The following is a 25,134-nucleotide window of genomic DNA, read 5'->3' as shown; positions in this document are numbered from 1 at the left end:
GGTTAGGCAGAAATACAGTGGCGATAATCTCTTGTTCATTTTGACAGGGAACATCTGTGTATCTGATGATCATCACTTATTTACTGCGGATGAAAAGAAGGGACACGGTGTTCTTGAAAAACTTGTAAAACATTAACCAAATAACTATTGCACTAAAGCCTTAGAGGAATAGCTACAGCCTTTTTTGGATGACCACCATTGAGGGTTTATCTCACAGAGTCTTTCAAAAACAAACTTTTATTTATTGTCTTCTTTTTCTTCTTTTCAGTCTAAATTGTGACAGTCCTGCTGAAATGGAAACCATTTTTCTTCAGTTCCCCAGTACAACAACATTACTGGGCACTTTTGGGATCCTACTGGTTTTGTATCTGGTATTCTCCAGCTTTGACTTTCAAAGAAAGGAGCCTCCGGGCCCCTGGCCACTGCCTCTGTTTGGCAATTTGCTGCTGCTGGATTCTAAATCACCCCACACAACGCTGTATCAGGTAACTAAAAGATGAAGAGTTCAATAATTTCCACTAAATATATATGAGACAGTATGACTGATGTGAAATCAAATATCAGGAGAAATGGAGTTTTGATATTTAAGTCTGTGTAAATGATAACGTATTATTCTTTTGTAAAACAACAAAACAAAACAAATAATTTATGAACTTTTTCAGATGTACAAGAAATATGGACCGGTATTCACTTTCCATTTTGGGCCTCAAAAAATGGTAGTGTATGCAGGACACAAGACAATCAAGCAGGCTCTGGTGAACAACAATGCATTTTCAGAGCGAGAAGTTTCCCAGATTGTCATTGACATTAAATTAACACGTGGTGAGGATCAAAAAGTTTTAGTGTTGTTTATGTTTTTCGATCCATTTTTAATCCTTTTTAAGAGTGTACATCTTTGGTCTTATGTTTCAAATAATGAATGAATGAATGTTTTTATTTTGGTCATACATTAAAGAATAACTAGAGTCAAAAATATTTGTGCAAATAGTCCACTTACAGAAATAGAAACAAAACACCTTTACATGTTTACACTTGTCCATTTCACACAATAACATTCAAACAATCAATGACCAAAAAAGGAATAGGCTGAAGCACAAGGTTTATTTCTGCCTATCCTGTAAAATCCTTCATATAGGTCAGAACATAAGGAATCCAACACAATAAAACAAAAACAAAAAGCAGATCAACTCGAAAGTATTTTTAAAGTATTGATCATTTCATGTTGTAATCATTAATTCATTTGCATTTTAAGGTTTTTTTGAAACTACACAGAGAACTACACAAATATGTCATATGTAAATACATACAAGGGCATGTCTATATCTTTATCTAAATGTATATACACCTCTGTTTTGGTTTTATATTCAAAGGAAAAACCTTAACCTTTGTCATCTACAGGTATTGGATTTGCAAACGGAGATTATTGGAAAGAAATTAGGAACCTTGTGATGGCTAACATGAAAGATTTTGGAATGGGAAAAAAAGCATTGGAAGAGAAAATCATTGAAGAGTGCAAAAGTCTGATTGAGACATTCATGGAAAAAAATGGTAATCAACAAGGACATCTTGTCCATCCAGCTGTGACACCATTTATTTTTATTGACACAATGTCATGAATACAAAATCCACAGTGAACATGCTGTGCTAACTATCATTACTCATTGCAACACAGTTCAAAAAGATAACAAAGTTGTTCTTTCTTTTTTTAGGTAAAGCTTTTGATACAGCGCAGCCAGTAAACAACGCTGTCTCCAACATCATCTCTTCTATTGTCTATGGAAACAGATTTGAATACGATGACCCACTGTTTATATCTATGGTGGAGCGAGCTCTTAAGAACACTCAACTCATGGGATGCGCTTCAATTCAGGTATACTGTTCATAGTGCGACTGAGGATAAGCTTTCTCATTACGCCACAGGAAACAGAGCATGTGATGGAAAGTGCCTCCTGGTGAGAACTTCACTCCACAGCTGGAGGGTTTTGTTCAATCACACTAAGGTCAGGTTCATTGGTGTTGACTTAAAGGACATTTTAGCCAACATATATCAAAAAGGGAAAACTATGGGAAAGTAGTTGAGAGATTGTGATTACATAAATGATATGGCCCAGGTAATGCGTAATTTTTGATTTCATACACTTTTTTTTTTCTTTCCGACAGTTATATAATTTCTTTCCAAGGCTTTTTGGTTGGCTTGGAGCGCGAAAGCAACTGCTGGAGAGTTCGTTAACTAATAGAAGATGCATAAAAGAGTTGATCCAGGGTTTACAGGAAAGCCTTAATCCGCACATTTGCAGAGGTTTAGTGGATTCTTTTCTGGCCCGCAAAATTCAGCATGAGGTAAGAAATATTGTTTAAGAAATAAAATGTTGTTTTAAGATTGTGTAGACTTAGTTATTGTAAAGAAAGACCTTCAGCTGGCTCTTATCACCATGTATTGTGTTTGATCTTTTCTAACTTTTTGAGACATCTTCCACATCAAGGGGAAGATTGCAGAACTCTGTGTATTGAAAGGAAAGCGATTTCAATGAGATGGAAATGAAAAACTGAAAGTGAGAAAGAGAAGCATCAAAATATATGATAAATTCACCAAAAATGGCACCTAACTATTACGTTAGAATATAAATTAGGTGATGGGTATTGATGATGAATTAATTTGTGTCAAAGAAGAGACTTGGTACGGATCCAGGGCGAGTCCAGCACAGTCGGGCAACTGTCTGAAAGAGAAATGCAGTATGGTCATAGCTACCAGATGACTAAAACACCCTTATATGGAGCAACCTATTATCCTTATTTGGCCATCAACCCCTAACCCTAAGTAAACACAAAGCTTCTTATTGTAATCCCGAATAACGCAAGTCATTATTTGAATTCTTGAAAGGCCTCTGGGAATATGAATTCTCACTACCATGAAGACAACCTTCTGGAGACTGTTCTCAACCTGTTTGCTGCTGGCACAGACACTACTTCAGCCACTGTTAGATACGGCTTACTGCTCATGGCCAAGTATCCTAAAATACAAGGTATGTTAAAACAAAAGAAACACTGAATGTCTGAGAACTATTAGTGAAACTTTTTCTGGATGAAAATGTCATGTCTTAGAGCAAATAATGTATCAACAACATCTGTTATGTGTTGCGGTACATCAGTGGATGTAACGAGTTACCCTTGCTTGCTGCATTCAGAGAGCAAGCTTTGTTAAACACAAGGCTGCAAGTAGCCAATTTACCAGATTTTCAACACGTACTTGCTTGTTCTTGCAACCAGTAACATCCCCCCCCCAAAAGAAACCCTCTCAAATGGTAGAATCTATAGACCTTTATTGAGACGTTAACCTACACACCCGCCAATTTAAAAGTAACCTAGAGGAAAGGCAACAACTACCCAAGCTGCTAATATCTCATCTACCAGGATGGTGTTGAGCCTTGAATGCCCCCTCCTTATTTTAACTTTGCATAGTTGAGGGAACTAGCTGCCACTTTTACCAAAGGGAGCACCGTTACATTGCTGAATGCATTACTCATCTGTTGCCCCTATGTCATGGGTAGCTGGGGACGTTTGATCTGTCTAATTTCCCACTCCCTCTCATTAGAAAAGTAACCAGGGCAGCCAAGGGTTATTGTGTTCCTGCATTGTTGTATATTCAGCAACATTCAACTGTTTCCAGACTTTCATAATTCAAATGGATGTTACATAGCAATTAATCTTATGTGACCAATGTGGGCCATTTATCAAAGCTGACCTTCTTTGTCTTAACCTTCATCTCCCAGATCAGGTCCAGGAAGAGATGAACAGGGTGGTAGGAAGCCGTCAGATCCGGGTAGAGGACAGGAAGAACCTTCCATACACTGATGCTGTTATCCATGAAATACAGAGAATAACAAACGTTCTCCCAACAACTTTACATCGCACCACACGAGATGTCACCTTCCAGGGCTACTTCATCAAGAAGGTAATTAGATTGAGTACTTCACAGACCGTGAAGCCTAGTGGCTGTGGGGACAAAGGATCTCCTGAACCTCTCAGCCCTGCATTGCAGTGACATGTGTGTTCCAGACTCCAAAGTCATTTAAAAAAAAAGTTAATCCTTTAAAATGTGTCCATTATGTCCTCAACATATTTTAGGGAACTCCAGCACTGTTTCTGCTTTCTTCTGCTCTTTTGGATGAAGACGAATGGGAAACACCTTACACTTTCAACCCAGCCCACTTCCTCGATGAGGATGGAAACTTTAAAAAGAGAGACGCTTTTCTACCATTTTCTGCAGGTAAAATGGGATATTGTTGAATTTAAACAAGACACCTGAGAGAACAAAAATTCACTTGTAAATGGAGCATTTCTTCATTCATTTCAGGTGCAAGGGTTTGTGTGGGAGAGAGTTTGGCTAAGATGGAGCTGTTCCTTTTCTTCACCTCCCTCTTTCAACACTTTTGTTTCACTCCTCCACCTGGAGTTAAAGAGGATGAACTGGATCTGACACAGATTGTGGGCTTCACCCTCACCCCTTCGTCTCATGAGTTGTGTGCTATCAGCAGGGTCTGAAAAAGATTGAACAAATTTATACATTGAGTGCTTTGATATGTCTTTTTTATCTCAATATTTAGTGCATTTAAATTATGTTTTTTTTAATTTAAAAAGCATGCCACTCATTGCACTCCTGGTCAGATGGGAAGTCAGGGATAAGTAGGGATTTGTGAGCTTTATTTGAGTCTACTACAAAGCCTCTCTGTTAAGATGTCAGAGTGAATCTAAAAAGTGCTTTTTCCATCTTTATGCTGAACTATATTGCTTTCTTTTGTCTAACTTTTGACAACTGGGAGTTTCTCTCTGGTGCTTTCTGCTGGCCTATGACTCTCTTCATGTTTTCAGGAAAAAGGCATCACAGTTTTCTAAAGATTGATTTAAAAGATGCATTGTGAGACATTTCCCTTGTTGATTTAAAAATCCACTATGTCCTTGATTTGTGCTTCACGTCCTGCTGATTCATAAATAAATAAGCAAGAAAAAAAAGCCTTGACATAACCTTTACCTAACTTTGAATTGATTGCATATTGTAAAATTAAATCAAAACAATTTCCAAATCATTGTTGTCACTTTTATACATTATTAAAATGTACTTTGGATGTCAAAAATAAACTGAAAACGCTTCAGCACATGTTCCTTGTAAAAATATGTTTCTTCATAACGGACTGTCTCCCTTTTTGGTTAACACTATAAAGTTAGACATAAAATTAGACAAACTGTCAGTAACTCATCATCAGGATCAGGATATGTGCTGTGTCCATTTAAAACCAACTTAAGCACCATGACACAATTTAATCAAATCAACCTTAAAAACCTGGAGGACATTATACAACAATTAAATTCCTCCTCCTGCTGTCTTGATATTCTGCAAACAGGATTTTTCAAAAAGGTTTCCCAAGTCATGGCTCCAGATCTGTTACAAATTGTAAACATGTCTTTTCTCTCAGGTGTCTTCCCACAGGCCCTGAAAACAGCAGTCATCAAGCCACTATTAAAAAAGAACAATCTAGACAAGTCAATAATGAACAATTACAGGCCAATATCAAATCTTCCTTTCTTAAGTAAAATAATCGAAAAAGCTGTTTTTCAACAGTTAAATAACTTCATGACATTGAGCGACTGTTTCGATGTCTTCCAGTCAGGTTTTAGACAAATCACAGCACTGAGACAGCTCTGGTTAAAGTGTTTAATGACATCCGTTTAAACACAGACAGTGGCAGAACCTCAGTCTTAGTTTTACTTGATCTCAGTGCTGCATTCGACACAGTTGACCACAATATATTACTCGACCGACTGGAAAACTTGGTGGGAGTTTCTGGCACAGTACTAAACTGGTTTGAATCCTGCTTAAAGGACAGGGACTTATTCGTGTCTATAGGTAACTTCAAATCTGAGCAAACAAAAATTACTTGTGGAGTTCCCCAAGGTTCCATCCTGGGGCCTCTTCTGTTTAACGTCTACATGCTCCCACTAGCTCAGATTATAAAAAACAATAAAATACATTATCATAACTACGCAGACGACACACAAATATATATTACAATGTTGCCAGGCAACCATGGTCCCATAAAAGCACTGGGTAAATGCATACAGCAAATCAATGAGTGGATGTGCAAAAAATTTCTCCAGCTAAACAAAGACAAAACTGAGGTTGTTGTTTTTGGAGCAAAGGATGAGCGACTAAGAGTCAGCAATCAGCTTCAGTCAGTAAGACTTAAAACCAAAGACCAGGCAAGAAATCTGGGCGTAGTGATGGACTCAGACCTCAATTGTAAAAGCCACATTAAGACAATTACAAAATCAGCCTACTATCACCTGAAGAACATATCAAGAATTAGAGGACTTATGTCCCAGCAGGACCTGGAAAAACTTGTCCATGCTTTTATCTTCAGTCGTCTTGATTACTGTAACAGTGTCTTTACAGGTCTACCTAAAAAATCAGTCAGACAACTGCAGCTGATCCAGAACGCTGCTGCTAGAGTCCTCACCAAAACCAAGAAAATGGATCACATCAGTCCAGTTCTGAGGTCTTTACACTGGCTCCCAGTCTGTTGGAGAATAGACTTCAAAATCCTGCTGCTGGTTTATGAAGCGCTTAAAGGTTTAGGGCCAAAATACATTAGTGACCTCCTGATTAATTATGAACCATCCAGACCGCTCAGGTCGTCTGGGACAGGTCTGCTCTCTGTCCCCAGAGTCAGAACTAAACAGAGTTTTAGATGGTAGATGGAAGAAAGAAGGTGGTTCTAATGGATAACATTTGATTGCAGAGTTGTGTCCCTCCTTCACCTGGAGTGAGAAATTATTAAATGGATAGGGCACAGGTTGTGATCTTCAGTGTAGGTCTTACACACACAGCACAAAAGAAGAGAACAGCAAACATTTGACGTTTGTCACATATTGTTTTTGGCTTATCACTTCAAGAGACGATAGTTTATCTGTAATGGAAAGCCTATTTCTGCAGTGTCCCAGTACAACCACAGTGCTGGGCACTGTTGGAGTCCTGCTCTTCTTTTATGTATTTTTTTCCAGCTTTGATAGTCAGACAAAGGAGCCTCCTGGACCCCGGCCACTTCCTCTTATAAGTTACCTCACATCACCCTGTATAATGTAAGAAAATATATAGATATACATGTTTTTGATTGGATGTTTCTGTCCTGTATTTAATCAGTTAAATGCAAAGGCTATATGAGTGTGTGTCTGTCTGGAAAAGTCTTTATGTTTTGTTTCTAAAGAATCTGTTTTATAGTATATTATTGTGTTCTTGTGAGATATTTTATGACCTTTATTCTTTAGCTCTCCAAAAAATACGGACCAGTATTCACATTCAATTTTGGACCCCAAAAAGTGGTGGTGCTTGCAGGACACAAGACAATCAGGCAGGCTCTGGTCAGCAGTGAGGGATTTTCAGAGAAAGAACATTCCCCAATAATCCATGACCTGAACTTAACTCATGGTTAGGATCTTTAATTTCTGATTTCATACTTTTGTTTATTTTTTTCTTAAAAGCTATGCTCAGTTAGAAAATATGATTTCGACTTGTGCAGGAATTATTTTTGCCAATGGAGACTCGTGGAAAGAAATGAGGCGTTTTGTGCTGACTAAGATGAAAGAATTTGGAATGGGCAGGAAAGCCTCTGAAGAGAAAATAACTGAAGAGAGTCAACGACTGATCGACTTATTCAAAGAAAAAAAAGGTCAAAATTAAGCTTCATTTTATTTGGAAAAATAAACATTAATTTCCTTTATTCTAAAACTGTTTTAAAAAAACTGCAAACTAAGCAACATTTTGTATGCTTGAATACAAGTCAATAATAACAACACAAATATGACTTAACACTTTTCTCTCTTAAAGGTAAAGCCTTTGACCCTGCCCAGCCAGTTAACCACGCTGTCTCTAACATCATCTGTTCTATATGCAAACAGATTTGAATATTATGACCCAGTATTCATATCTATGGTGGATCGAGCTGGTAGAAACTCTCAACTCATGGGATCTGCTTCAGTACAGGTACAGAGAAGAGTGCCTCTACAGACAGGAGGAAAATGTGTCAATGTTGAATTCTCAGTTATTATGCTTTTTTTTCTACAGTTATATAACTTCTTTCCAAGGCTGTTCAAATGGGTCGGGCCCGAAAGCAACTGATGAAGAGTGCGTTTGCTAATAGGAGACACATGAAAGACTTGATCAAGGGTTTACAGGACAGCCTCAATCCACAGATGTGCAGAAGTTTGGTGGATTCCTTTCTGGCCCGCAAGATTCAGCTGGAGGTACACAAGAAATTGTGACCTATTTTCTTGGTAGTGCAGATTTAAATACTAACCATAATGGCATTTAAGACATTACACTGGAGAGGTGACCTTTCCAAAAAATGTATAAGTAGTAAGTCATAAGAGCAAAGACTTGATGATGTCACCAATTGGTTTGTCAACAGTTGTTTTGAAGCCCCATGTTGTTTTTTGGAGCGCTAAATGACTTCATGAAAAACACAGGTCAAACTGGGATACTAAAGTCCATGTAAACTTGCACTCATTGATCTCTCTATCATCATATTGTAGTTGGCCATTCATGTTTGGTAAAGTAAGCTCAAATCATCTTCATAGTTGATCCATTTTTTTTGATCCATGGATTTAAACTTTTATTTCCATTGTGTCTATATTTTAAGGCCTCTGGGAATACTCATTCTCACTACAATGAAGACAACCTACTGATGACTACAGTCAACCTGTTTACTGCTGGCACAGACACTACTTCTGCTTCTATCAGACATGGCTTACGGCTCATGGCCAAGTTCCCGGAAATACAAGGTATGGAACCAAACAAATACGCTTTGTTACTAATTTAATTTGTGTAGGCCAAGCTTTTCTCATTTGAGTTTATGGGATTAATAATTACCTAAACTGAAGACTCAAGGAACACGCATGCTGAGTGTCAATCTTCATTTGCTGCCCCTCCCAGCTACACAGTACCTAGGTATTAGTCTCCTCAGCCATGATTGGTTTTCATAGGTATATGAAAAGCCTCTCCAAAGTTTTATGTCTGTTTTATTTTCTCCTGTTAGCATTTTTTCTAGCTTGCATCGTTTATGTATATCTACTTTCTGCAGCACATCTTTCCATTGGCAGCATGTTTCAGTTGTTGTACTGATTTTGGACATTTATAAGTGGTCTTTAAATGCAGATTCTGTAGATAAACTCTACACACTTCCTGTATAATTGATGCACCTCTTGTAGAGAGCTCGGGTTCAACCATCTTCCTATTCCCAAGGTCTTTCAATTCTACAGCAAAGGCACATGTAGAAAGAAGGCTCAGTTGCTAATGTTTATATAGCTGCAAAATGTTTAACATCTGTATTTAACAGGGACAGCAACTTCTGTCGCCTAGTCATACGGCTTATCAACTTAGCTCTCATCCTTTTACTACTAGACCAGGTCCAGGAGGAGATCGGCAGGGTAGTAGGAAGCTGTGTGGTGCAGACACAGGACAGGAAGAAGCTTCCATACACTGATGCTGTCCTCCATGAAATACAGAGAACAGCCAACGCTGTCCCGATGACTCTACATCGCACCTCTGAGGATGTCACCTTCCACGGCTTCTTCATCAAGAAGGTATTTCATTTACAGGATGTGTGTCTACTTGGGCTTGATCCATTTAGTATGATTGGTTCTTCTGCATCCACTTTTAAGCAGCAGCTTTGAAATTCTCAGAGAAATCACTCCTGGGTGCACTTCTTTGAGAAACTGGATAAAAGGTTGGCAAGTAAAACAAATCAAGTGTACCACTTGTAAATTATTGTTTCTCTTTAAATGCATCTCTATTTACATTTGCTCTGTTGGATTGTTGTGGGGTTTGAATGTAATTGTCTCTGTTTCTACATCACAGTAGTGACATGGGCTCATATTTTTCAGAGGATGAAGCTAAATGTGATTTACCAGCTCCAATTATAGCATTAGCATCATCATAAATTTGATACCCCGTCATCATAACACTAATATAAAATAATGCATTCCAAATTCTCCAACGATGAAATACATCTACAGTACATCCTTCACCGTCTTCTCCAACGTGTTTTAGGGAACGCCCGTGCTTGTTCTGCTGTCATCTGCTCATCAGGATGAAGATGAATGGGAAATGCCTCACCATTTCAACCCAGCCCATTTCCTAGATACAGAGGGACATTTCAGAAAGAGAGATGCTTTTCTCCCATTTTCTGCAGGTAATTGTAGCTAAACTGTTGACTCAAACCAAGACCATTGGGAGAACACATTCATTTTTTTTTGTGCGTGTTTCATTTCAGGAACAAGGGTTTGTACAAAATTTGGCTCGGATGGAGCTGTTCCTCTTCTTCATCTCCCTCCTCCAACACTTCTGTTTTACTCCACCACCAGGAGTTAAAGAACATGAAGTGGATTTGTCACAGGTTGTGGGCTTCACGCTCACCCCTACACCCCATGAACTCTGTGCTATAAGCAGGGTGTGACAAACATTACCAGTGAGCACTACTTTCACCCAATGAGAACTGTACCAATGTTTAGTTATTAAATCACAAAGCTTGCGAAACTAAACACTCGATATAACTGCTTTGATTTGATTGTAGCAATGCTGGTTGTTGATTCAACTACAGCGCTCACATTGAATTACTCTGCAAGCTAGTGCAAGCCTTGAGATACAAACATATCTGTACGCTGCCAATATGTTGATTTCATGGTTTTAATTGTACAAACATGAAAGCATTAAAACTCTGTAAGTGTAATGTGACATGTTTTTGTGGGAAACCTTGTCATTATGGTAAATTGTCACACACCACCTTGGATTAAAATGCAAAAAAAGACTTACGATTACTTTTGTTTAATCAGTTAGCACAGAGGTATGAAACAATCAGTTGATGATACAAAAATAAGAGATAAAAAAACATACAGTTAGTGTTAACACAGTGACAACCTGCTGACAGTTTTTTAAAATATAATGGAACTACGTCCTTTGAATTTCTCTCTCACTGCAGGTTTTTTATGATAATAGCCATCTCTCCTTTTATCTGCTTTTAAAGCTGAAAATCAATATTATACCTCTTACATGTTAGACTTTGACTCCACTGTAGCACTTCTGTTCTATTATTGGGTTACTACCGAGTAACGAGTAACCGTGTATGTGCGTGTGTGCGTGTGTGTGTGTGTGTGTGTGTGTGTGTGTGTGTGTGTGTGTGTGTGTGTCGCTCAGGTTTGAGCTGCTGTTTGCTGAGCTGGAGATGAACAGAGAGGAGCTTGGCATCGCCAGCTACGGGGCTTCAGTGACCACCATGGAAGAGGTTTTCCTCAGGTAGGCGGGACCTGGAATGGGTGAATGTGAAGGTCTTTCTGATTTTCCAAATCGTGCAGCTGACTGCACGAGTAATAAATAGTTAAAGCCAATGTGTGTAAATCATGGTGATGTGAGCCATGTAATGAGATACATTTTATTTTTAAAAAGGTGGTTTGTTCTGTATTCTGCCTGAATTAAATCCTGTTTTAGTAGCTCTGGAAACATCTGTCATACATCTTTTTTGGAAATTCTGCTTTAACACAAATCTTTAGTGTAAAAGAGACAATTTTCAGTTTCCTTTATGTCCAAACCATTACTGTCGCTTACATGTCGGCTTCTGTTCACACATCTCAGTCCCAGCGGTGGCTTGCTCTCTGAGCTGTTATTTCTACTCTCCAGCTGAGTTTAATATGTGTCACTCTGGCAACACACGTGAGAGCAGCTCCACTGAAGACTGCCATCCCTGCACACTTGTCAACTACTATGAGTGTATGACATTGTAATTGGGGGCTGCCAAGTACGTTTGTCTCTTAGGCCTCATTATTTACAAGTCAAACTGAGAGTCCACGAGGGTGCTCTGGCCATAAACATGACATCAAACATTACACCAAGAAGAGCTGCTGTTTGAACATTTGGTCGTTTGGTGTCCTTCTGGTATTCTGCGTTCTGCTGCCAAAAAAACAGACAAACTCATCGGTTAAATAGTAATGCTGCACCCATTAAGACTATCATAATTTAGGAGTTGTTAGTCATTTCTAAAACATAAAAGATAAAAATATTTTTTTAAAAATCACATGTTCTTAGTTTGTTGATATATTTGTTAACAATCCCTCCATTAAGAGGAAAAGGAGGGATGCACTGACCGACTATAAAGATGTATCTAGGCTAACTAATGCAACCCATATCTGGTAAGATGAGGGCGTCTCATACAACACAAAAGACTTCATAGAGATGTCTTTTTCAGACCTATTATCTGTGAGTTGTTGGATTACAAGATATACATTTGTGTGTTCAGGGTGGGAAAGTTGGTGGATTCCAGTTTGGACATCCAGGCGATCCAGCTGCCCGCGCTGCAGTACCAACACGAGAGACGCTCCAATGACTGGACCACAGACGATGCCAGCAGCATCAGCGGCATGACCGACATCACTGACTTCACAGACAGCGGCACACTCATCTCAGAGGACTGCTCCAACATCAAGCTGAACACCGGGGTGAGACGAGAAGGAAGCTAGCTAAACCCTAATGCGTGATTTCTGCCTTTTATTTACATCACTCACATTTCATCTTCCCTTTCTTCTCCTACCAGGCCAGACTTCACCTGCAGCAGTTTTATGCCATGTTCCTGAAGAGGGCGCTGTACAGCTGGAGAAACTGGAAGGTGATGGTGGCCCAGTTTCTTGTGCCTTTGGTCTTCACTGTTGTGGCCTTAGTTGTTGCACGCAGCATCCCTGATCACGGGAACGCTCCTCATCTAAGACACTCTTTCAAAATTCATTCACCATTTATTTAATCTGGAGAAATCAGTGAGGGCATGCACTCACTTTTCAACAATGTCAAGAGCGCAAGTGCAAATTAAATTCATGAGCTGAGTAGTTTTATAATCGTGTTTTTTTAAATCGAACATGACTCTGCAGAAGTTGATCTTCACAGAGCCACTAGCTTAGCTTTTTTATTTGTGTGTGTGTGTGTTCAGAGAAGGTCCATGAGGAGCTGGACAGGGTGTTGGGAAGCCGGGAGGTGCGGGTAGATGATCGGAAACACATGCCATACATTGACGCTGTCATCCACGAGACACAAAGACTGGCCAGCATTATCCCCATGAGTGTACCTCACAAAACCAGCCGAGACGTCACCTTCCATGGATACTTTATCAAAGAGGTTAGGTGCACACATCTGAGCATTGGAGATGTTTGTCATCTCTTGAAAATAGGCTTTAATTTTTGAGATTTTATATGGTGGATCTGCTTTTGCCTACAGGGGACTATTGTATTTCCTCTGCTTACGTCTGTTCTATATGATGAGAGTGAATGGGAGAGACCCTACACTTTCAACCCTTCCCACTTTCTGGATGAGGAGGGTAAATTCTTCAAGCCTGATGCCTTCATACCATTTTCTGCAGGTAAGATGTTCTGTTTAGGGTTTACAGAGATATTTAACACAGCATGATCCAGTTTGAATCCTTGCCAAATCTCTTCTGTCTTCAGGTCGCAGGGTGTGTCTTGGAGAAGGTCTGGCCAAGATGGAGCTCTTCCTCTTCTTCACCTCCATCCTTCAACGGTTCCGTTTCACTCCTCCACCTGGAGTTACAGAGGACGAACTGGATCTCACACCAGCTATTGGCCTGACACTCAACCCTTCACCTCACCAGCTTTGTGCTGTAAGTCGAGATCTGTAAAGTGGCATGATAACTGCCAGAGTTTGTAAAAAAAAACGTTAGAATAACATGAGCGGACAGTTTCTCTGTCACTCCCAAAAAAGTTACCTGAAGTGGTCTCACCAAAGGTGAATGACGTCATACATAAGTGGAGGTCGTTGACTTCACTGTAAGTCAAATCATATTTGTAGTTTGTACACATTAGTTGAAACAATCAGTAGAAATGTTTTTTAAGGTTTTTGCAAATGGGACTCCTACATTACTACTCGTTTCTACAATGAATTATATACATGAAAGGGTGAGCTTGGTTGGGTAGATACATCTTTTATATTATAGAAGATGATAGAAATAGATTGACTTATCATAAAAGTCATTTTTGAGCTGCCTCTACACAAAGCTGATCTCAGGAATTAATTCATTCTTGTTTTTCCCTCATATTTTGCATTTTAGTTTCCTTATTGTTGTTAATTGTCTCGCCCGGCACCTACCCTGCCGCAGGCATGACAGATTGTTAATGAACTCATAGAAAAAACAATCCTTACAATCAATTATTGGTCTTGCCTGCTTTTGAAGGTCATATGAAGGCATCAATATTACTTTCAGTCTTTTTCATAACCAGCTAAAAATTTGCTCACAGGAGCATCAACTGTACCTACTCTTTCAGTGTAATTTGCTATATTTTCCTTTCCTTATTGATGATAGAGATAAACATGATTTAAAAAATCAACTAAAGGAGTAAATGGAAAAAAAAGGAAAAGGAAAAATAGAGACAAAGTGGAAATTGACAAATTGTCCAGATGGTGGCAGCAAAGGAAAGGTTTAGCGAATAAACCATTTGCAGCGGTCTGCTCATCTGAATGGGCCTTTTCATATGACAACAATTATGAACGGATGCATCAGATAAATCTATTAATCTGGTAATGTAGCCTATGCTATATGTTTTTGTTTAGTTGGTATAGTATTAAAATACAAGTTCATATTGTTTTGAACTGAATTCAAATGCCTTGCAGAAACTATGGACCACTTCAAACAAGACTGTCTTGAATCTGTAGATCTCTGTCTTCATGGCTCTTTTCTCTGACACAACACAATATGACATTTCCAGCCCTATTTGCAGAGGTAGGATAATAACATGGAGTTCTGTTACCAAGTTGGATATAAAGGAGATTTGGAAAAATACAACCTGTAGCATGTCCCGGACATGCAAAAAGGGGTGAATAACTTTACTATAGCTTACGGAAGCTCACCACCCATTAGTTAACTAATTAGTGAATTAAATGAGAGCTCGCTCCAACCTGCTAGTCTACTCTTTCCTAGTGGAAGGAGCTATGTAAAATGTATTCCACTAACACCCTTTGGAGGACGGATGAACAAGTTATAATCACAGCCCCATGATTATCTGCCTAACATTAATTTCTAGAATAATTAGATTCAAGAATAACCCCTGATATAGGACTCTAGATTAGTTTGTTGTCACACACTGAAATGTTTTTATATACTTTTTGCAGCCAATGTTTTAGATAAATTCTAAATATATAGGCATTTTTTTAGCAAAGAGCGGGACTGGCCTATATATACTGTAGTATATGTTGGTGTGTATGGTGAGGGGTGGGCGGCCGGCAGAGAAAAGTTTAGGAACCACTACATGAAAATAAAAGTTGCACTTTTAACCAAATTACTGCAATCAAACTCTGGCCCCAGCAATGAAATTTAACTGTGTTGTTGCTAGAAAAAAGCAAAGTTGTGTTTCTCCTGTGGTGAAAAACATTATTACGCATGGGTTCGTGGAGAAGTTCATCTGGTTGGTGTGAACATTTCTATTGGAAGCGAGTGAAACTTTTTTAAAAGTTTGCAAATTGCATCGGAGAAGGTATCGTATCTTTTTGTTGCTATGTAATAATGAAACAATGGTTAAATAAATTAAACTTCTTCAGACCTTCCATACAACTTCTTAGCTTACACTATTGATTGCGCTGTGACTGTTCAGTCAGTAAAGCTAAAGGTAATGTTCCCTTATACTGTCACATAGAGGTTGGGAAAAAAAAGTGATTTATGTAAAAATCGAGATTCTTATCTTGTGAGATTTCAAATAGATTCATAACTTCCAGAAATCGATTTTTTTTTAGGCTAATCAGTCACTCCCTGCTAAGTGCTAAGGCTACTGTAGCTCTTTAACTTAGTAGAATGCCGAATAGAGTAGCAAGAAATTCAGCCAGTCTCACAGATGGAGTAGATCCTGAAGTATGTACTAATTCAAAAATAGACTTTGAATGACAGGCAAGTCCAGAGTCCGGTCCAAAGTCCTACACTTTGAATTTCGAGTCATTAGCACTCTTCACCAAATGAAATGCCATTTTAATAGAGTAGTAATCTTTTATATTTACACAGATCATAATTGCTTTTGTAATTAATTTATTAGAAGTGTTTTTTAAAATAAAAATAATAAGACTAGTGTGACTGACTCGGTTTGAATTGTTTTTGGATTCCGTGTTTTCCTTTTCCATGATTCTGAATACTTTGTTATCTGATTTGTTCCATTGGATCAGATCATATATTTAAGTGATGGATTCTGTGTTTTCAGCGTCACTGAGCTCTTAGGGCAATACATTAAAACACTTTTTAAATCTAATGTATTTTCAAGTCATAAGGCTCAAGTCACAAGTCATTGGTGATTAAGGCCAAGTCGAGTTGTGTTCTTTATGCTCTTATCATGTCCAGTCCAAAGTCATCAAATCTGGGACTCAAGTCTGGCCTGAGTTCAAGTCATGTGACTGGTGAACAACTACAATTGATTTGCTTAGATCTGTGATGACTTAGCTATTACACCCAGTGAAGAGGATTCATTGGTGCATTAAGTTTGACTGTGAGACCCTGGTCTACCAACCCTACCCCCACTTTACAATATATGTTATAAGACCTAAGAGCACTCAGAACTGACTTTGGGGAAAACTGTGCAGTTCAAAGTTTTTAACTTTTAAGAGTCGGGTCCAGAGGATTATATCATGTTGGGGGGTCTTTTCCAGTCCTCCACTTCTGTCCTGTTGGGGACCATAGTGGGCTTGCTGGTCTTTTACTTTCTCTACTCCAGCTTCAGCTCACAAGAAAAAAGGAGCGAGCCTCCAGGGCCAAGCGCTTTGCCCCTGTTTGGCAACATATTGCAGTTTGATTTGAAGAGACCTGACAAAACTCTCTGTGAGGTGAGTGTACCGCTCTCAATTTTGCAATTTTTTTTGAATGGGGAGCCATTTATGAATATAAATGTTCTTACTTTATTTCTTACATGTTTAATTATTTTTCTATTGTCCAGTTTGCAAAGAAATATGGATCTGTATTCCAAGTTTACTTTGGAACCTCCAAAGTGGTCGTCTTGGCAGGGTTCAAGACAATCAAAGAGGCTCTGGTCAACTACTCAGAGGAGTTTGGAGACCGAGACATCTCCCCTATATCATATGACTTACACCATGGCCATGGTATGTTTTAACTGCACATGTTTTATATACAACATGTTTTCATTATAGCACCAAACCAAATGCTTGCAAAGACAGCTGTGACAAAAAGTAAACACCACTAAAAGACAAGAAAAAAACACACATTTATTAACCAAAATAACAAATAACATTGAATTTGATGGGATGTAACACAGTTTGATGATCAGTTCCTGTGTTCATTTGTAATTTGTAGTTTGTTTTTTGTAGATTCATTTCTGATATGTCTTTTCATGTTAAATAGGAATTATTTTTGCAAATGGAGAATCATGGAAAGAGTTGAGGCGTTTTTCCCTGACCACCCTGAGAGACTTCGGGATGGGCAAAAGATTAGCTGAGGAAAAAATATTGGAGGAATGCCCTCATCTGATCCAAATGTTTGATGAATATAAAGGTATGGACTTCATCATAATAACATCAGTTTAATAATAATGATATTAACCCTATTATTATTATGAAGGAAAACTATTTTTCAGTCATGTCTGAGTAAAACAGTAATTGCTTTAACAGTAATTGTTTTACATTTTTCATTGTACGACTGCACTGTACATGACTTCATTTTTTTCGCATTGCAATTATACAGGAAAACCCTTTGATACTTCACGTCCGATGAATTATGCTACAGCCAATATCATCTCCTCTATTGTGTATGGAAGCAGATTTGAATATGATGACCAGCGATTCCAAAACTTGGTGAAAAGAGCAAACGAGACCATATCTCTAACTGGTTCTCCAACAATTCAGGTGATTTTTGTATTTACTATTTTGTATCATTGTAATTGAAGTAAGCAAATGTAGCTGAGAAATTTGATCCATGTAAGCTTGATTTAAAAGAAAAAATCCAACAACTGTGCTGAACTGTGTTCACAGTTTGTGAAGTACTAACCATGGAGTTAGTGTCATAATTGGGGATTTAAGGTTTTTACCTGTGCTTATTGCAGATGATGTGGATCTGTTGGAACTTGGCTTTATCAAAGTTCAACTTCCAGCAGGAACTGACACAGTTAGCAGCCAAGTGTGGTGCATTCAGGATGAGGGTCATACCCTCCAGTAGTTAGACTATGGTTCTCTGCTTGAAACTGGTGGATTGCTCCCACTAGGTTGGGAGTAAATGACTGCCTGAACCAATTGGTTACTTTGGGGTGTTTGATCCATAAGGATGAATAAATACATTGTTAAAGTGGAATGTTTCTCTCTTCTGTTTTTACATTTTCCCCTTCGGTTGTCTGTAGCTCTACAGGTGATGTTGATTGCTCAACAAGATGCACATTGTCTTGGGTGTTTAACACCCTAGTCATGCATGTGGGAGGCCTTTGAAGTGGGGACTACTTTTTAGTGCCTCTCAATCAGGGAGTTTGGGTTGTGTTCTTTTTATTTTGTTTGTCTAATAATTATTACCATGTAAGTGTTTGAAGGTGTTTAATGTGATTTTGTTGTTTCAATGTTTTGGTGGTTGTTTAGCCCACAGGCCCACCTCGGATTGGGCTGTTACAGCTTGCATGTAATCCTATCTATAACACTTGTTATTTCAAATCTAGAAACATGTGTGTTGATGGTTCTTTTTTGTTGTTGTTGCATTACAGCTTTACAACATGTTTCCAAGGCTGCTCAGCTGGGTCAAAAACAGGCAGCAGATATTAAGAAACACTGAGGATACTGTCCAAGACATTAAAGTGTTGATCAAGAGCATTAAAGAAACACTCAACCCTCAAATATGCAGGGGGCTTCTGGACTGTTTTCTAATTCGAAAGCAGAAAGAAGAGGTAAGTCAACCTCTGTTCCATCTTACTAAAAGAGCAGCAGAGCTTTTTTAATGATATTTCTCCTTTTTTCTCTTAGGACTCGTTTGTAAAGGACTCTCACTACAATGAGACAAACTTGATATTTACTGTCGGCAACCTGTTTGCAGCTGGAACTGATACCACAGCAACTACACTGAGATGGGGTTTGCTGCTCATGGTCAAATATCCACACATACAAGGTGGTTTTTAATGGTTGATTTTACCTTTAAATGCTTTGGAATACTTGACAGTCATGAACAAATGTAATGTATGTACTTTGATACACATAATAGATAGTTCTAACGGCCTGATTACATAACAATAATCAGCTAACATTAGTCAGATCACAAGGAGTCAGATACCTGTCAGATTTCACTAAGTGAGCACACCCAGCTTGGCTACAGTTCCATCTATGCTGACACAACCTGTAGTTGTTTTTTAATATTGAGAGCTCTGTTGCATCCTTGTGTCGTACTGCAAGCACCCAAGTAAATTATACAAGGCCAGTTGAGGCAGTTTTATTTATATGGTACATGTCAGCATTGTAATCTTTGAATTGTCATTTTTAACATATTTACCTGTTTACTCCTATTTAGTTAAACACAACTCTGCAAAAGTTGATCTTCACAGAGCCAATAGCTTTTATTTGTGTGTGTGTGTTCAGAGAAGGTCCATGAGGAGCTGGACAGGGTGTTGGGAAGCCGGGAGGTGCGGGTAGATGACCGGAAACACATGCCATACATTGACGCTGTCATCCACGAGACACAAAGACTGGCCAGCATTATCCCCATGAGTATACCTCACAAAACCAGCCGAGACGTCACCTTCCAGGGATACTTTATCAAAAAGGTTAGGTGCACACATCTGAGCATTGGAGATGTTTGTCATCTCTTGAAAATAGGCTTTGATTTTTGAGATTTTATATGGTGGATCTGCTTTTGCCTACAGGGGACTATTGTATTTCCTCTGCTCAGATATGTTCTATATGATGAAAGTGAATGGGAGAGCCCCTACACTTTCAACCCTTCCCACTTTCTGGATGAGGAGGGTAAATTCTTCAAGCCTGATGCCTTCATGCCATTTTCTGCAGGTAGCATTCTCTGCAAAGTTTCTGTAGTTTGGGTTTACAACAATATTTAACACAGCATGATCCAGTTGGAATCCTTGCAAATCTCTTCTGTCTTCAGGTCGCAGGGTGTGTCTTGGAGAAGGTCTGGCCAAGATGGAGCTCTTCCTTTTCTTTACTTCCCTCCTCCAGCGATTCCGTCTTACTCCTCCACCTGGAGTTACAGAGGACGAACTGGATCTGAGTCCAGGTGTTGGCTTCATTGTCAACCCTATACCTCATCAGCTTTGTGCTGTCAGCAGAGAGGGATTCTAAAAATGTGTTATCTTATCATTTCTCGCAATGCTGATTGGCTATATCTTGAATGCCAATCAGCATTTAGATTCCTAGACTACATGAAACACATTAAATATTATCCATCCAACCCCCTTTTAAAAAACAAGCATTTTCAAACGTTTCTTCTCATCTCAAATAATTCTCTTTCAGCTTGATTCAAATTCTATTCCTTACCAACAAGGCTAAAGGAAAAATCATTCCACCTATATGGCTTTGTTTCATCTCATTGATGAAACTACGGTACATTTGCACTTGACGATCATAAATTTACTTTCAGTATCTATTTACACTTTTCAAAAGCTTTTGGATACAGTTGATTTACATGTGTTATTGAAAACCATTTTTTACGTGGTTCTCATGATGTTACTCACAAATGGGTAAAAATGATCTTCTCAACAGAAGCCAGTTTGTTTCTGTTAAGGATTGCATTATTTCTTATCTATATTAATGATTTGTTTAATAAGTCGCATGTTCCTTCTCCAATAATGTTTGCAGATGACACGACCCTTGTTCTTATTCAAACTTTGATTCTATGGTTCATATTTAATAAATTATCTTTGAATATAAAAATATCATACTTTATAATTTTCACTGGCAAAAAATTATATTCTAAGAATTTGTCCAATATTGCAATTGATTCTGTTTAGATACTCCAAGTATCAACTACTAGATTTGATTGACTGGGTTAGCAGAAAAATGAACACATCTGATATTATATGAAGGGTCAGTCATCTTGTCACCACCAGTTGTCACCTTACTCTTTATTATAGTCTAAATTATCCATATTCTTGGTATTGTAATATTATTATATTATTATTATTATTATATTACTTTTCACATGCGTGACCACACACACAATTAGCTTTTGGATTGTTGGTCATAGTTAGTGTATGCAGTTGATTCAATTCAATTTCAGTGGGTAGAAACTGAAACATTAAATTATATTTTTTTACAATCCATTCAGATAAGATGGTCAAATGTTAGAAAACTTTTATCCATTCTCAAAACCATCAGAACATCTGTATATACAGTATTTATATATGTATATCCATGTACTGATGGTTTCAATATATATATCTTAAGACCAAGACTCCCATTCACCATGGCTCTGGACACTTGCCCACTTTGCCCATGCGGTGATCTACTCATTCATCCACCCATTCATCCACCCAATTCCCCTCCATGTGCAGATTTATCCCTTCAACCAATAGATGTCACCACCCTAAATGTAGTTGTGTGATTGCACCTTTCATTTGGCTCAGTCAGTTCACTACAATTTGTAGATAATATAAACAAGGTTGACATCTTTGTTTTTTAAAGTGATGCTGGCTGTGACTGAGGTTTCTCATGAGGATGAGGCAACGTGAGGCTTCAGTCAAAGCTGAGAAGTAAAGCCTCTGTGTGATCAATAACGGAGGTGCGTATACTCGTCTGAGAACAATCCCATATTTCAAACAGTACCTTTTTGACTTTTACATTTCAATGGTTTTTGCGACCAATAGCAAAGCCTGTTTAAAAGGTTAATATATCCCAAACTGGCTGCAGAGGATCTGAGGGCATCTAATGGATGAACGTAGAAGGGTTATGGCGGGGCCTTTGGAAGTAAAAAAGGTGCTTGAAGTAGACTTACACAGGCATCAATACAATCAATACAATTACAGTATAGAATGATAACTTGGCTGTGTTTTTATTATCATATTTTCCCTTTATTCATTTATTCTTTTGGAAAGCTACACATATTGAGACGGATCGGCATGTCATATAAATCTGTATTGTTTAACTTTCCCTCACGGACTGAACATTTCATAATTTATTAACTTGCTTGGCAGGCTATTACTTTATTTGATCATGTGTTTCTTTATCCCCCCATGTAAACAGCTATGGAATGGAAATCTTTTCTTTGTTGTGTTAAAAAAATGTCTTTCACATGAACCAAAACCTTTACACACAGAAATAAAGACAACCGTAAGAAAGGGCAATCAGTGTTTTTTTCACTCGTTCACCTGACTTAATCCTTAAACGACTTACAACACATGCACAAAGAAGAATGACATAATTATTGTATTGACTTTGTTATCGTTATTTTGACAATTGAAAATGTAGCTATAATAAGGAAACACACTTCTCAGCTGCACCCCCAGTACCACCAATCCACGAGGGACTGTTGGGATCCTACTTGTATTTCTCTAACATTTGTTATCAAAGATAGGAGTGTCTGGGAACAAGGCCATGTTTTACGATTTGCTGCAGCCTGATCAGAAGAAAAAGTAATGAGAGTCATTTGCTAACTTCATGTCTTGCCACATGCACAAGGGACGGACAAATGGGAATACAAAAAATGTCATATTGTGTCATTCTTTAAATAATGCAAGATGGATGAGATTGCAGCTCTTAAAGTATCGACAGGTCTTCACACATTTTGGGCTCACATAAGTAGTGGTATGGCTGGACAAGATTGTAGAATTATGGTTAATTAAAATGAAGCTTTTGATTGTATTCATTTATCCAGTTAGTTATTGGATTGGCATTTATTTGAGTCGCAGAGGTTAAAGTAGCCAATTCTGTAGAAATGATTAAGCTCATCAAGAGTGAGTAGCAGAGGAGAGCCACCCTGTGCTGAACGTCAGGGTCATTTTAGAGTACTAACAAAATAGTAGGACATGTTGAGGACATGAGCTCACTCATTAACAAGCTACAGAGCATAGGTTGTTAGTGCCATAAGGCTTATATGACATACAGCTGAATATCATCAGCATATCAGTGATATGAGAAATCCTTTTAATTTGGAAAGTTCTTTAGAAAGAAATCCCTGCATTCAGCAAAACACTTTGATGTATTGTGGGCTATTTATAAAAAACCTCAAATCTTGATTTGATCATTTGTGGAAGACAACATTAAGACATGTAGCAATGGTTGCATCAATTCAAAATGATAGTGATGGACTACAAAAGTCAAACCATGATTACTTTGAGATTAGATTTGACAACTACAGATTTAAAATACACTTAGAGATGAATGGCAGGGTAGAATTTAAAGTATGGATTATGCATATAGGCATGGTCAATTTGTGGGTAATTAAACTCTAAGACAAACAATTGGTAAAATATTAACAGGGCACTTTCTAGTTGAATACTTGCTCACTAAATCATTGGTAACAGGGAGAAACAGAATGAATGCATGGATGAAAAAAGGAAACTCTTCTTTTGGTTTCCTGTTGGACCAAAAGAAAATATATACTAGAAGTACTTCTTCTTCTTGGACCTGGAATAAGGATTAGATGAGCCTGGGTGTAGAGTGGAGGCAGCATTCTTTTTGGGATTGAAAACAACTGGGTATTTTATACTGATGTCAATCATTGCTGAGGAAGGCTATATACTTTTTTTTGCAGTTCATTATGAAAAGCAGTTGTAAAAGTACATTACTTGACTTATATCTATTGCAGGTTGCAGGATGTGTCTCAGAGACACAGTTAAATAGGAACCCTTCTCCCTCCTTCAGTTCTGTTGTTTCACACATTCAAACTGGACAGAACTAGATTAGCTGAATGTGATAGCTCATGCTAATACTCACGCTGCACATTGGAATTGGAAACACCAGTACTGCCTGACTTTTTTAGACTCATTTGATTTTAACACTGAAGTGTAGCTGTAATGGAAAGCCTTTTTCTGCAGTCCCCAGGTACAACCACTGTGTTGTGCACTGTTGGAGTCCTGCTTGTCTTTTACGTGTTATTTTCCAGTTTCAATCGTCAAAGAAAGGAGCCTCCGGGGCCCTGGCCACTGCCTGTAATAGGCAATTGGTTGCTACTGGATCATAAATCCCGACATACAACACTGAATGAGATGAGAATTTGTTATTGATTCAGCATATTTTACGTAAAAGTTGGTCTGACTTTTTATACATTTTTTATTTTTTTATTATGGCTTTTATATCAGCTTTCAAAGAAGTATGGACCAGTATTTACATTCCACTTAGGGCCCAAAAAAGTGGTGGTGTTTGCGGGGCACAAAATGATCAAGCAGGCTCTTGTCCACCATGATGCATTTTCAGAGACAGAGGTTCCTCAAATTATCCAAGATCTTAAATTAACACATGGTGAGGGGTAAAAATCAATAAAAAATGTATGTGTCTGTTCATGTTTTAATATTCTTGTTGGTTGCTACTAAAAAAGAAGTCCCCCCAAAAAATGTGGTCATTTTCAGGAATTTTATTCGCCAATGGAGCCTCGTGGAAAGAAATGAGGCAATTTTCACTGACAAAGATGAAAGACTTTGGAATGGGAAAGAAAGCATGCGAAGAGAAAATTATAGAGGAGAGTCAACGCCTGATTGATATATTCAAAGAAAAAAATGGTATCCTTGAGGTGTTTTTGCTTAAATCATTATATATGTAAATGAATGTGTTCTTATTCGAGAAAAATCACATTTATCTTAACAGTGATACATCAGTTGAGATGAGTGCAATGATTGATTTCTTTCTATCAGGTAAAGGCTTTGACCCAGCCCAGCCAGTAAACAATTCTGTCTCCAACATCATCTGCTCTATTGTGTATGGAAACAGATTTGAATATGATGACCCGATTTTCACATCCATGGTGGAGAGAGCTACTCAAAACTCTAAACTATTGGGTTGTCCTTCAATGCAGGTACAGTACACAGTGTACATGAGAGCAGGAGTCGTAAACAGACTAAAGAGTATAGAATGGGCAGAATATAGCAGGTGAGATACAGTATGTGAGCACTTTCACCTGATAGCAGGATAATTTA

General features: G+C 38.2%; 3 protein-coding genes across 3 annotated transcripts; all 3 read left to right on the top strand.

The window, feature by feature from the left end:
• The first annotated feature begins 218 nt into the window (after nt 1–218).
• On the top strand, nt 219–5,790 carry LOC132995587 (cytochrome P450 2K1-like). Its single transcript, XM_061065626.1, has 9 exons — nt 219–485; nt 663–822; nt 1,399–1,548; nt 1,710–1,870; nt 2,161–2,340; nt 2,882–3,023; nt 3,771–3,952; nt 4,126–4,267; nt 4,355–5,790. Exons 1-9 carry the CDS (start codon nt 294–296, stop codon nt 4,540–4,542), a joined length of 1,497 nt encoding a protein of 498 aa, XP_060921609.1. The 5' UTR covers nt 219–293; the 3' UTR covers nt 4,543–5,790.
• Nucleotides 5,791–6,750: 960 nt separating this feature from the next.
• LOC132954397 (cytochrome P450 2K1-like) lies at nt 6,751–21,065 on the top strand. Its single transcript, XM_061026949.1, is given in 17 exon segments — nt 6,751–6,764; nt 6,949–7,104; nt 7,296–7,480; nt 7,572–7,721; nt 7,880–7,937; nt 7,939–8,035; nt 8,117–8,153; nt 8,156–8,295; nt 16,724–16,897; nt 17,008–17,170; nt 17,430–17,579; nt 17,769–17,929; nt 18,769–18,948; nt 19,025–19,166; nt 19,631–19,815; nt 19,915–20,056; nt 20,154–21,065. Coding segments are annotated over 17 exon segments (2,328 nt in total). The 3' UTR covers nt 20,348–21,065.
• Nucleotides 21,066–23,464: 2,399 nt separating this feature from the next.
• Nucleotides 23,465–25,091, top strand: LOC132954396 (cytochrome P450 2K3-like). Its single transcript, XM_061026948.1, has 4 exons — nt 23,465–24,181; nt 24,251–24,463; nt 24,571–24,720; nt 24,853–25,091. The coding sequence occupies exons 1-4, from the start codon at nt 24,019–24,021 to the stop codon at nt 25,089–25,091; spliced, it is 765 nt and encodes a 254-aa protein (XP_060882931.1). The 5' UTR covers nt 23,465–24,018.
• The last annotated feature ends 43 nt before the right edge of the window (nt 25,092–25,134 follow it).

This window comes from Labrus mixtus, chromosome 20 (genome assembly GCF_963584025.1).
Source record: "Labrus mixtus chromosome 20, fLabMix1.1, whole genome shotgun sequence".
Lineage (NCBI taxonomy): Eukaryota > Metazoa > Chordata > Actinopteri > Labriformes > Labridae > Labrus > Labrus mixtus.
The sequence above is the reverse complement of the archived record's forward strand: the minus strand, read 5'-3'. Positions and strand labels throughout refer to the sequence as shown.